Below are 13555 nucleotides of genomic sequence, written 5' to 3'. Positions count from 1 at the left end.
TGCAGCGCGGCAAAGGTGAGAGGCAAAGAGAGATTGTCGAGAAGGAGAAAGAGTGGAATCCCCGACAAGGTCGCGGTCCGCGCGGTCGCCGATCGTTGCAACCGTCAAACGGCCCTGAATACCCGATTCAGTGTGTGGCTGAGTCTCGACCCTGAAACGCGTACGAGACGTTTTTTCAGTATTTTCTCTTCCTCGTTATACTTCCTCTCGTGTATCCACCTTAACTTTTTTTATTTTCTCCATCACGTCTTTTCGTCGTTCTTCCCTCGCGACCACCGTGAGTACGCGAATCCTTGAACGTGATTGAAGACTTCGCGTCCGTTGCTGAACCTGCTGAGCAACGAAGACGGGGAAAACTACGGTGTAACAATGTTTGAGAAACTTCAAAATACTACACGCTCCAATCGATCTTTCGTCGGGCATTCTGGGCCCCAGAATGTGTCGGGATTAATATTGTTTTACAATTATTTATTTGCATGCTTCAAATAAAATGTTAGTCCTCAATTATTCCTCGTTTCAGCAGTGTCTCGTCTTCGTTCCTCCATACGAAAACTCGACCGATAAGAGTAAGATGATTTGTAAAACGAGCCCGTTCATTATTCATTGATTCCTGGGACCATCCTTAATTATTGGAGCCGCGAGCGATATTTCTTTGATATTGAAATGAGTATTTCTTATTTTCCCCATGATTTCGCCAAGGCTAATTTATTCCTGACGATTCAAGCTGGTTTTCTCACAGCCATTAATGGGCTAACGTGTAGTAATAGGAATAGACGACAAAAATAATGTGAATGAGTACACACACACACACACATACGCCAAAATACATGATACAAGTGTCTTAATATTTAGCTTACTCGATTGCGTAATTCTCACCTTGCATCATACAATTTCGTGAATTATTAATTCACGAGTTCAATTGATCTTCTCGAACAACTATCACCTCTGCGCGGCTAAGCGAATGAGCTCTTTCGCAGAGTAAAATTCTGCTCCGAGGTCAAATCATTCTGTAATATATGCATGAAAAACTTACACATCGAAGGATGCACGTGGGTTTTTATTTGCCAATTTTAATGCTTTTAGTTCACGAGATTGATGAACCGCGTACCTGCAAAAGTTTCACGCTTTTTGCGCAACTATATACATTTTTTGTTTGTGCAATAAACTAAAGAAATTTGAATAATTCATACAGAAATAGGCTGCAGGGCCAACTGCAATTCAGAAATTGAGAAATTACGGCCAGTGATCTCTCGGTGGAAAAGATTTTTTTTTTTTCAATCTCACTACGAAATATGCTAAACAAATCTCTGTATATGAGCACATTTATCGGGTCGTTTAAACGTCATTTTGAACAATCCGAATTCACTGGATTACGAATTATAATTAGTGAAACCTGTTTTGCACTCAACTGGTATTATGCCTGACGCGATGATTTCAGTGATTTTCACCACGAAATATCTCGTCGATCTGGCCGCTCGTGTCTTCCCAATGCAATGTTTCTCAATTGTATATTGACTTGAGCGCGACGGATAAGAACGAAAAGGTTATTGCGGAGTATGCTTTCTGATATTTATTCAAAAGATTATCATTCCGACACACGAAACTAGTCGGAATAATGGAATCATCGGAGTCAGCAAGTAGATTGAAAAAAATGTGAAAAAAGAGCTCTAATCGACGCAGTTACTATACGCACTCATTGTTACTCGTGTGAAAGAATCGTAATTTTATTATCGAGCGATTTAAATCGATACTATTATTCCGATACTCGCACGCGCGTGACGTTCGCTTCCTGGTGCATCGTTTTTAACCTCGGAATCTTATTACTTCCTGACGTCAAAGGTAGCTCCACGTGATTTATCCGTAATTAACAATCGAAAAATTTCCGTTGGCGATGATCGATGCTTCTTTTGCATCGAGCCTCAGGAACGAGCGTTTCATTATTTTTACCTTAATTTTAATGATCGTTAAATTCATCTCCCATTCCAGTTGATCCCAAGGTTACGGACCCACACTGAGCTTACATGACAAGGTCTTGGCTGCGCGTCGCTGCAGTTAGCAGTAACCAGTTCGTCCTTGGAACCTTTTAAGAGGACGTTGTACCGTCGTTCTCAAGGTCTTTATACGCGTATGCACATCGCTGTATAAATTCATAAAGCATATACATAAAGATTACAATAATCGCGAGGACTTAATTCGAAAATAGCTGCTCATTTAAATTTTACGTGTGAAATGATTTACGATATGTCTTTATGACTCTTGGTTGGGAATACACGCGTACGCTGATGTTGTCGAATATTGCAAATGTTTGAGTTCCCTCAACCACGTTGTTCTGACGAGTGCATTATGATTGTAAAAGTTAGATGATCTTCGCGTATGCGCTTTAATTAATCGAATTAAACTGATGTTTACTTAAGGTAAATCATGTATTTTATGGGTGTCTAAATTGGGTCGATTTTTACTTCCTGATTAAAGTTATTATCACTCTAAATTAATGTCAGAGCTATTAATACAAAATTGTAAATACATTTTTTCATCTCATTTTTTGGCGAATGAAATTACAAGCCATATTAATTAGCCGGGGATCCATCACTGACTGAACCCCAAATTTCATGCATCCCTGGCTAAAATACTATAGTTTTTTATGTCAAAAATCACTTTAGAGAACGCAAAGGAAAAACACAGAGGGAAATGAGTCAAGAAAAAAGTGTTAATAAAAAGATAGAAGGCTAAGATAGAAATGGGCCAAATCAAGAAGAAACAAAATACTGAAATAAGCAAATGTGAGGATATACGAGTGCCCATTACCAATTTCGTTCAATTTTTAACGTAATATGTTTTTATCACTAGTAAGACAACCGTCTCGAATCTCTTCCCAAACCTTCATTATGTACTACTTCATTGTTATTGTGTACTTTTTTATAAAATTCGTAAGAAGGGTTCATTTGTTATATGGAAAGACAAACGATTTGTTAGACACAGTCCCTGTAAACCAATAAGATGAGCTCCTTAAAATTTGATGTGCGTGTCAGTTGACTGCCCATTGAAACTCTGTGTGAATCTCAAGACGTTCTCAAGAAAATCGTTTCGTGCATGAACTACCTTAACTTGAGAGTGCGTCTACATCGCACATATTGTAGGGTCGATTTTGGGGACGTTTGCATCAGTTACAATTTCATCGAATAATTTAAAGAAACGGATGAGGCAGTTTTTCCAAGAATAAATCGTCGACAGGTCAAAGTCCAACTCGTGTCGGGAACCCCCGCGGATTATTGTGCGATCTTTTACAAAATATTTCTTCCGAGCTGATATTCAAAGAACGTCAATTCGTTGATTGTTCGCATCATAATTTCCCAAGGTATGCAATTTAAATTAATTTGCATACTTTTTTTCCAAACATTCCAACAATCATAGAATAATAAAGTTCCATAATTCTGTAAATTTTTTCCCAATGTAGTTCTTTTGTTCAGATCGTACAATATGTTATTTTTACGATCCAATAAATTCTTCTGTCTCTGGCGAATACAATAGTGGGCAATAGAGAAGAAACGGTCAAGAGAACACTTCCAGTACATTTAGTTATCATCATTTCTAGAAATAGCGATCTCTGAGAAGAATAATACAGCGGGCATCTCTCTCGCTTGGTTTCTCGTATTCATGGCGAGTGATGTGCACGTTTCATCAATTATTCTACGTTCGAAGCGCCGAAGCGAGCGTTTAAATGTATTCGAATGAAGTTTTATGTGAATCCCCAACAATCGGAGAAATTTGACAAATTCTACTTTCCCATGCAATTCAACGGGAACTATTCTCACGAGTTTAGTTTTTTTTTGACGACACTTTCGAATGCGTATATCTGGCTGGAAGTTTTCGTAGTAAAACGAAGTACGAAGGCAAGGGTACATTTTTATTCGCAAGGAAAAGTGAACCACTCTGTTTTTCTGCTAATATTTGAGTACCCTGGAGGAGTTAGGAGAAAAAAAAGAATGAGTTTTCCTCATTTATCTAACAATTGAGCGCCTACACAGTGAATTATCACGTGTCTAATGGCCTGGCACCGTTTGTTTCAGACCCACGAACGAGTCACTGGTTCCTCATATCTTCGCCGTTCCCTACACTTTTCATCTGCCTGGCCTACGTTTACGTCGTCAAAGTACTTGGACCAAAGTTAATGGAGAATCGAAAACCATTTCAACTCAGAGAAGTTTTGATAGCTTATAATCTCTTCCAAGTCATGTTTTCAGCGTGGATATTTTGGGAGGTAAGATTCGTCGAGGAGTTGATAACAATATATTTTTCAATAAAATTACTGAACCTTTTTTAGTGTCGCTTTGAAAGGATTGAACGTGCTTCGTTGTTCAGCATCAGCGAATGCGTTTTATTTGATGATCCACCCTGTTGAAATAACAGTTCGATTTTTCAGGCAATATTTATCGGGAGAGTGCCAAACCAAGTAATTCAATGTTAAAACCACATTTTATAATGATTCTCAAGAATCCGATCTTCGTGGTTCGAAGCCATTGAAAAACTCGTTACATTAATGATAAACGATGGTTAAACGCGTTTTATTACGTGGATTGGCATTTGGCGATATTCGAAGGGCGGTTTAATTTTAATTTTACGAAATACAGTGCCTGATGGGCGGATGGTGGAGCCATTATAGTTTCCGTTGTCAGGCGGTGGACTATTCGACCAGCCCAATGGCAATGAGGGTAAGTTATGCCGATCCGGCATTTATTTGCCAGATTCGTCTCGACAGAGGACAGCCGTCATGTTTGGCTCACGAAGACGATAAATAGGACTGAATCTCATGCTCTTACCTCCTGTTCAGTAATTTCAACAAATATGTGTATATATTGTGGAAAGGCTTAGATCGTGAAATGGTGCAAATTTGCGTATAATTTACATTGCTTACTTTGACATCGTTTACGTATTATCATCGTTCTGTCTCTGGCGCTCACTCTCTTTTCTCTGGTCATACATCGGATATTTATCTTCGGATTGTAGAATATTCATCGAAGGATATTAGGCTTTATTACTAACAACATTTTCAGCGGTTGGACGGTCGCGTGCCACGATTCCACTAACGAGTGATATTGTTCGTTTGTTTTTCTTTTCTTTCAATCTTCTTATTCTTTTTATCATTTTGTTTTTATTTCTGTGAATTGCTCTTTGTAAAAGCTGTTTTGAATCGAATCTGAATGACGTTTCATGCATTGCGTGGAAATATTTCAGAGATTTATACAACAGAGTCTCGTCCACAGTTAAATAATCGTATTTTTCTAACGCTCTATATTCCGCAATTGTGCATATCGACTCGGACGAGAGTAAGAAATAGTGCGATCGCTCGCTAATCATTTTCGTTGACAAACGATGCAAACGATTGTGGCACGTGGATATATCGACAACAAATGTTTATGTAAATATGTACGTGAATGAGAAAACGCATCTCCGGTGGATATCTGATCGAAAGGTGTTCCTGGACCAAGGATTAACTTCGTTATAAATATGTACAAAAGTAGCGGCTTGTGTGGCTGGTATCGCAATGAAAATAGCATAAGAATAAGCAGAACAACGAAATTGTTATTTTGAGAAAGGTTTGCGAAACGTAGGGTCAATCGGTAGATGACACGGTGATGGTAATCGATCGTTGACTTATTAAAGAATGGCTATTGGGCGGTTGTGGTTACAGCTAGCAATGAGCGGATGGATTACTGGAGACTACTCTCTAAAGTGTCAGCCGATAGACAAGAGCAACGGACGTCAAGCTATGCGGGTGGGTGTGATTATAATGAAAAGAGATGCAATTATTGCTGGGCTCAGAGAACGTTGAAACAATGGATCGCGCGATAAATATCTTTGTTATTGTTTCGACGCTTTTTCAGCCAAATCATTCACAGCTGTTTCAATTTTTATATTAATTTTTAAACTATTCAAAATATCACTTTCAACGTGAAGCCCAAGTTAATTTGAAGTTTTGACGATCGTTGAGTCAAGCAAATCGCGAGTTCGTTTCTATTTTACTCCACACAAATGCCATCTCGATTAAGGGATTGGAATACATTACAAATAAATAAACTTTTAACTATCATCAGACCTAGTGAAGCATAAATACTATTGAATCATTTAAATTTCATGAACACACACCATGATATTTATTTCATCCAAATGTGTATTTTTGCTTCACAAAGCGCTCTTCAAATCACGCTACACTAACAATGAAAATATCTAGAACGAGTGCTTTATGCATTAACAATGTATTTATCAATGGCCATGAAAATATCAGACGAACATCATGCACAAAAAACATACATGCTATTACGTAAAAACAGTCGCATTATACTTTTTATACTTAACATTATACTAGTCTCAAAACCCACGCTTTGAAATAAACAATAAAATGCTCACCTTTTCACGATCTCTATCCCACTAGGAAAACATCACAGCACTGACTTGAGATACAATTTAAAAAAAAACTGATTCAGTGACACGGACACGTACGCAGACTCGCACAATAATATATTACAACAGAATAAAACAACAAATAAACTACAACAGCACTGCAATATTCTGATTTATAATTCACAAAGTTGATTAAATGTTTTTTTATCGCTTCACTAATTCGTCTTTTATATGAATGAAACGAAATACAGATGGCTCACGCTTGTTGGTGGTACTACTTTTCCAAATTCACGGAGTTCTTCGATACGGTGAGTTGGTCAGAGAGAAAAATCTATTTTTTATCTTTTTTTGAAAAGCAAACACATTGAAACACGAAACGAATGAATTTATGATCTTTTTACTTTTTTTCTTTTATCATCACACAGATCTTCTTTGTCCTGAGAAAGAAGAATAATCACGTATCGGCTCTTCACGTCATTCATCACGGCTGCATGCCGATGTCGGTGTGGTTCGGCGTTAAATTTACTCCCGGTTAGTACAAGCTTTTAACGCTGTTACGAATACTCGATTAATCTATTTCTTTGGAGTTGAATTTTTCTTTGAAATAGCCGACGAAGGATCCTGTTTTAAGGCTCATGAAAATTGATTTTTTAATCCGCAATGAGATTTTTATTGAAATGTTGAAATCATGACGGATCTTTCGTGTATGAATGTCCGGTCGGAAACGGTATTAAAGGAAAAAGAAAAACGAGAAAAATTTGTTTGCTGTAATGCAGGTGGCCACTCGTCATTCTTCGGTCTTTTGAACACTTTCGTCCACATCATCATGTACTCGTACTATCTTCTCGCCGCAATGGGACCATCGATCCAGCCTTATCTCTGGTGGAAGAAATATTTGACTGCCCTTCAAATGGTGCAATTCGTCCTCGTGATGGCTCACGCGTTCCAGCTCCTGTTCATCGAGTGCAACTATCCGAAAGCTTTCGTATGGTGGATCGGACTTCACGCTATAATGTTCTTCACATTGTTCAACGAATTTTACAAGCAGAGCTACGCGAAGGAGGAGAAATCAAAGAGAAACAAGATTGAAACGAGAGTTGAAGCCGGAGCTAAAGCGTCCAACGGGAGTGTCGTCAATGGCAAGAGCGCTGGTATTACGAACGGGGATGGCGTCAACTCGAGGCGAAGAGATGCTGCCGATTATTACGTTAAGGGTGAAAGTCTCGCCGCGAGCGAGATGCACCTACGAAAATCATATACCGCGACTGAGTGACCGACCATTCACGTTCAAATGTTGAGGCTTAATAAAAAAAACTCAGGAGAATTGAATTGCATCAATTTGAACCTTTCACGGTTGGTGGGCAGATTTTCACGACTTATTATCAACTATAAATACAACAATTTATCATTTATTTTCAAATTCATTTAGCTCAAACGTGCAATGTTTAATTTTATTACGAACTTTATGTGCCAATGTGAAATTTTTTCTTTTTCGTTATACTGTATACTACCCATCCCGACTACAATTTACCCAAATCGCTAATCCCGGAAGATCGCTGTATCCCCCGGAGTTATTTATATGTTCACTGATCATCAAAAGGTTGAGCGAGAAAAAAAAACAGAAAAAGGAGTCTGGAGGTCTGGATATGACCATAGACATCGCGAACGATGCCGAATGATTGTCCTCATTCAAGATTAACGTTAAATTTCCAAACAAAATATAGATGGACATAGACAAATATGGAAAACAAAAGCAAATAAGAACAACAAAAATACGAAAGTAAAATGCAATCATTCCCATTAGGAAAAACAATTTATAAGAGAAATATTGTATGTATAAATCACATTTGGATATACATACCAAAAAAAGCGAAATCTCGTCTAAAGTTTGAGACCAGATACTATGTGAAGATATTGAAGAACTTTATGTTTTTAATCGTGCGTGCATAAAAGAAAAAAAAACACCGAAGCGTGGCTCGAAAAAGCAGCTATATATGGCCATAAGATTTTTTCCTCAATACTGACGAATGATATTCATCCTGTGAAATCCCTTCATTTTTTTACATCATTGTGTCAAATGTTACGATTACCTGAACTTTTATGTCATCAATCGGGTCCTTTCCGCGTCTTGCTTCCAACAATTTTTGTCTCGTAAAAAATTGAGTGAGTAGAGATGAAAGGAAATTAAGCTCGTGAAATATGCTTCAATTTAATGTAAATGCATAATAATTTATTGTAAAAATAAGAAGAAAAAAATGAAAAAGAAAAACGAAAAAAAAAAAAACGAAAAACAACGTAGGATGCACGAGCACGATTGAAATCGAGCGTTGTACATAAAGCGAAATACGTGATTTAGAAGTCGATGACGAGCATCGCCCTACCTGTCACTAATTATAATAATGCTCAATATGAGAATCAAGCGAAATTGAAAGTAAATTTGTATTTTTGGCAAGTAGGGAAGAAAAGAGTTGGGTGAGAATGTTTCTGTGGTTCTTGGATCTCGGAACGAAAACACGCTGTAAATAGGTAAACTTGTTTTGTAATATCCTCAATAGAAAAAAAATGGAACGATAAAATAAAAAGAAAAAAAAAGCCAACACGGTGAAAGATAAACAGAGTGAAATGTGAAACAACCATACTATATTTTTTAACTAGTGCGTATTAACCCTGAAGTAACGAAAAAGATGGTTACAGAAAATTCGAAGAAATTTGTAACGCGACGAATTTGTCATGATTCTGCGCCATGGTGATGATACTTGAAATTTGTTATTTTCGATTGATACACATATTACAGATTCGAATGCATATAAAATATGTGTTCTCATTATTTCGCGTAATCTTCCTTACTTTTGTTAAATGAGAAAGAAACGGTTTTTGTACTTATAATGTTGTTTGTGTTTAAGGGGTCTACCCTAATTAGACGGGCAAAAAAGACTGTTTTCACGAATTTTTTGACCGTTATAAATTATAAATATGGATATAAAAAGTGTTTGGCCTGGAAAATACACTCTTAAAATACGCAAAAATTTTTTTATTTTTATTTTACTCAGTTTTCGTACAGAAAAATGGGGGAAAAGACAGGGCCAAAAAAAAGATGGGTGTGAACTGTTGATAAAATCTCTGGAATGGATGACCAGAAAAAAAATGATTTTAGATTTAATAGGTTAATGGCTGTAGCGCATATCATACGATTTTTTATTTTTTTTTAAATGACAAAATGGCCACCATTCTTCAAAAAACTACGAAAAAGCACGTTTTTTTTCATCGTTTTTCACAAACAAAAAATAGTTCCGCTCATAATTTCGAAATTCGTATGATATCCACTATAGCTAGTCATAAAGAACACGTGGTAAAATTTTGATAAGGATAGGTTGAATAGTTTCGGTGATTTTATCAACAAGCCGTCCGAAAACGCAAATTTAATAAAAACGCATTTAAGGTAACTACTGTACTGCATGCTAGTCAAATGAGTGTTAAATTTTCAAAAGGCTTTTAAACCAAGTTTAACGTATCGATTAAATGTGTTGTTAGTGAATTTTTATCGCAATATATCTTACGGATATGTAAAAATATTAAAAACGATATTTTTGCGAAACCGTCAACTGATAAATGCAAATCTTCACGATGACACATTTTCACCGGTATTTTTCAAAGAATTGTCTGCATTTTTTGACAGATTTTATCGCACCATGTCTCATTTTGTTCCTTAACTGATCCTCTACAAATCCACCATGTAGTTTTTTTTTAACTTAATCGTTTCACTGGTGCGTATAATTGTTTATTAAGCAAAAAGACTTTTTCATTAATAATTTCTGAAGGAATGAATTAAAAAAAAAACTATCCGGTGAATTCGTAGAGGATTAGATGAGGAACAAAATGAGACTTGGTGCAACGAAATTGGTAAAAAATTACAGATAATTCTTTGAAAAATATCCGTGAAAATGAGTCATCGTGGAATTTTGCATTTATCAGTCAATGGTTTTGTAAAACTATTGTTTTTAATATTTTTTTCACCTTAATAAAATATGCTTTAATGCATCTACTAAAAATACGTTTAATCAGTGCGCTAAACTTGGTCTAAAAGCGTTTTAAAAATTTAGCATTCATTTGACTAGCATGCAGTACAGTAGTTACCTTAAACAAAGGCAGGTACCGCACTGGGCGGTGCGCATTAGCGCGCTCAGACAGCCGAGTAAAGGTCGCTCAAAAGTACACTTAGACTGTTCAGATCTTTATAAAATTTTAGTACGATACTTTTAAATATGTATGCTTTCGACAAATGCAATAAAAAAATCGATTTTTTGAAAATTCTAATTAGGATATACCCCTTAAATAGTTTTCAAATGTTGTTAAAATGTCTTTAAAAAACAATTTTTATTTACATATACACATACCAATCATCGTTATCTCATTTATACCTTCTATCAACACTCAAGTGTCTCGTCTTAACATTCTTGTACGATATATGAGAAAATACAAAGATACGAAATACCGAATTACTAGCTTTGTTCGTATCGGGAACAAGAACACTGAGAAAAAAATGAAATTTTGATTATGAAGTAACAGCAAATCATTGACAATAATAATGCTGCGATACAGCCCTCCAAATTATTTGGGAGCACATATGTCTGAGCTGCAAAATGTTGAGTAGTATTTCACAACTTTATTCATGTTTCATATGGCAATCCGTACGAGTATGTTCGTAATTATGTACGTGTAATGTAGATATGGTGGAGGATATTTGGAGCAGTGAAGAGTAAGAAAATAACCGATATCCTAATATGTGCTGTCGATATTCCGCCTTTAGAAATATATATAAATATTTATAAATGTGTGCGTATATATCCATATTTCAAAGAAAGGATATTAACCTAGGAGAATTGAGAAAAATTCGTTATTTAAAAAAAATATCATCACGAAAACTGGCACGACAGGAATTGAAGTATTTTTTTGACGGATGCAGTTTTTCTTCGATTTACTCTCGAAATTTGATGTTCCATCGAGCCTCTAGAGCCTGGGAGTCCATCTTCGAGGATCTTCAAGGAGGTGTGTGCCGGCTGAAGTATGAAAAAAGAAGAAAAAAGTGTGTTCTTATTCACAGTGCCAGCTCCATGGGCGTCTAGTTATATTATCCCCTCCCATGAAAATGCAATATAACGAATATTTGGAAAAAAATCAATGAAGCAATAACTGACATGTGCTCCTCGATGTATCTTGAGTAATAAAAAAGTGGCTTGTTGAACGTCGAAAGTTAACGCCCTTAAATGGCAAGTTTCCTGATAGGAAAATTGCGACTTTATTTTACCAAATTGAACAAATTCATAATGCCTTCCGTACCGGTAACTTTTTGAGTCTGTATGATGAATCTTTTCGTCTCTGCGCAACCGATAAAGGGCTGTACGGGATCGGGTGCTTTCCCAACTGAACATGAACTGATAGATATTCGATGGGCACAGTTAAAAAATTGCATGAAACCGAGGCCTCTGGAATCGGGGTCGCGGTGTACGGGCAACGGAGTGACAACATTCGGGAATATTAGCAATTAACGTTGAGGGTTCCCTTGAAGTACCTTTTTCGAAAATACTCATCTTGAGGAAGAACGTTTCCAGGCCTGAAAAATTCTAATAGTGAAAACGATTGAAATTTTTTTTTACGACAGAATCAGAGCGCGCTTAAGGTGATCTATCACTTGCGTGGTGCTTGCGTGAGTGCGAGAGAGATAGTTGCAAAATGGTTACACGTTTTACTCGGACATCCTTGATTTTTTGAGAAAAATAAAAGTTACACCTTGTTCTCTAATAAAATGTGAATAGCGTGTAACTCATATTTTCTTTCAAATATTAACCTACTCGGAATGAAACGTGTAGCAGGATTATTACCGACTGAACAACTGATAGATCACGTTAATAATAAGCGTGCAGAAGAATTCTTGCCTGCTTCTTCTTACCTCCCGTGATAATTTATCGACCGTGCGACAAATTTCTATCCACATTCTGACGTGGATAAATAGCGACGCTTATGATGAGTCGATCGGCGGTAAGTTATCTTCGAACGGAGATCCAAACCTACCGCTATGCCCGACTATGAAGCGCCCCCACAATTTGATGCTCAAAAAGTGCGTCGATAAGTTAGAAAATCGTAAAATCTGTCTGAGATAATAATTTTGATTTGTTGACTCGATAAATTTGTAATTTTTTTTAATTTTCCGAGCATTTTATACCGACCGTAATAAAAAAGTTAATGGATCTGTTGAAAGAAGAAAGATTGAGCGACGATAAACAAATACCGTGACGTCACAGCCTCGTCGTTTCTCCTGCTTACCGTACGGTGTCGCGTCTCGCGGCGCAACGAGCGTGTACATGCTCCGCACACGAAAATGTCTCGTGTTTGCGACACATTTTCGCTTAGAATGACGACGGAAACGGGGCGAAGAGAAGGAGTGAGAGAGACGGAGGGCGCCAGAAAGAGGAGAGATAGCAATTAAGATTGTAGAAAGAGAGAGGGAGTGAGAGATTTTGCCTAGGATTTTGGGCTTGTAGGGGCGGCGAACGGGGGAGGGGGGTGGACTTGGAACATCAATAGGAGAGAAGCCGGAGCAGCACGGTGGGGATTTCGTTGACGAGGGTGCGAGTCATGAGGGTGAAAAAAGGTGGAGGAAGCTTGGAAGTTTGACCGAACGACGAGACATCAGGGAGGGTGAAACATCGGAGAGGGGTTGTTGGAGCGACGTCATTTTTCCGAGGGTCCAAGTGAAGGCCAGCTAAAGATGGGGTGGCGAGCGCCTCGAGGAGGGGAATGGGGGAGCGTTCAGAAGGAAGAGCGAAGGGCAGGGGCGGGGGGGTAAAGCATTCCAGGCGCCAGTGCTTTCCGCGCAGCTCCCCTCCCCCTCGCTCGCGAAGGGGTAGTAAAAATGTGCGAGTTGTAAAGCTCCGAGAGGGGAGGAATGGCTCTTGAGGGATGAAAATAACGCGCTCCGGAGTGGGAGCAAAGCCTACTACTGTGGCGAGAAACTAGTGGGAGAGCACATGGTGGTCGTTGAACGTCCTGGAGGGGTGGAGATACAGACTGAGAGGGAGAGAGCGAGAGAACGAGAAAGGGAAAAGGACAGCGGGATGAGACTCGAGGATAGGGGTGATACCGAGGGCGAATAAGAACG

At 37.9% G+C, this 13555-nt stretch overlaps 1 protein-coding gene across 5 annotated transcripts in view; it reads left to right on the top strand.

The window, feature by feature from the left end:
• The window catches only part of LOC122414806 (elongation of very long chain fatty acids protein AAEL008004-like), a 29690-nt gene extending 20678 nt beyond the window's left edge, over positions 1-9012 (top strand). For 3 of the 5 annotated variants that reach the window (XM_043426410.1, XM_043426414.1, XM_043426404.1), the window contains exons 3-7: positions 4068-4258; positions 5690-5773; positions 6651-6707; positions 6825-6930; positions 7176-9012. In XM_043426410.1, coding sequence (XP_043282345.1) covers positions 4068-4258; positions 5690-5773; positions 6651-6707; positions 6825-6930; positions 7176-7672 — 935 coding nt within the window. In that variant the 3' untranslated portion in view covers positions 7673-9012. Of the gene's footprint in view, positions 1-4067; positions 4259-4628; positions 4710-5689; positions 5774-6650; positions 6708-6824; positions 6931-7175 lie in introns of all 5 variants that reach the window. The other 2 variants (XM_043426426.1, XM_043426421.1) reach the window with 2 other exon arrangements.
• The last annotated feature ends 4543 nt before the right edge of the window (positions 9013-13555 follow it).

This window comes from Venturia canescens, chromosome 1 (genome assembly GCF_019457755.1).
Source record: "Venturia canescens isolate UGA chromosome 1, ASM1945775v1, whole genome shotgun sequence".
Taxonomy (NCBI): Eukaryota; Metazoa; Arthropoda; class Insecta; order Hymenoptera; family Ichneumonidae; genus Venturia; species Venturia canescens.
The sequence above is the reverse complement of the archived record's forward strand: the minus strand, read 5'-3'. Positions and strand labels throughout refer to the sequence as shown.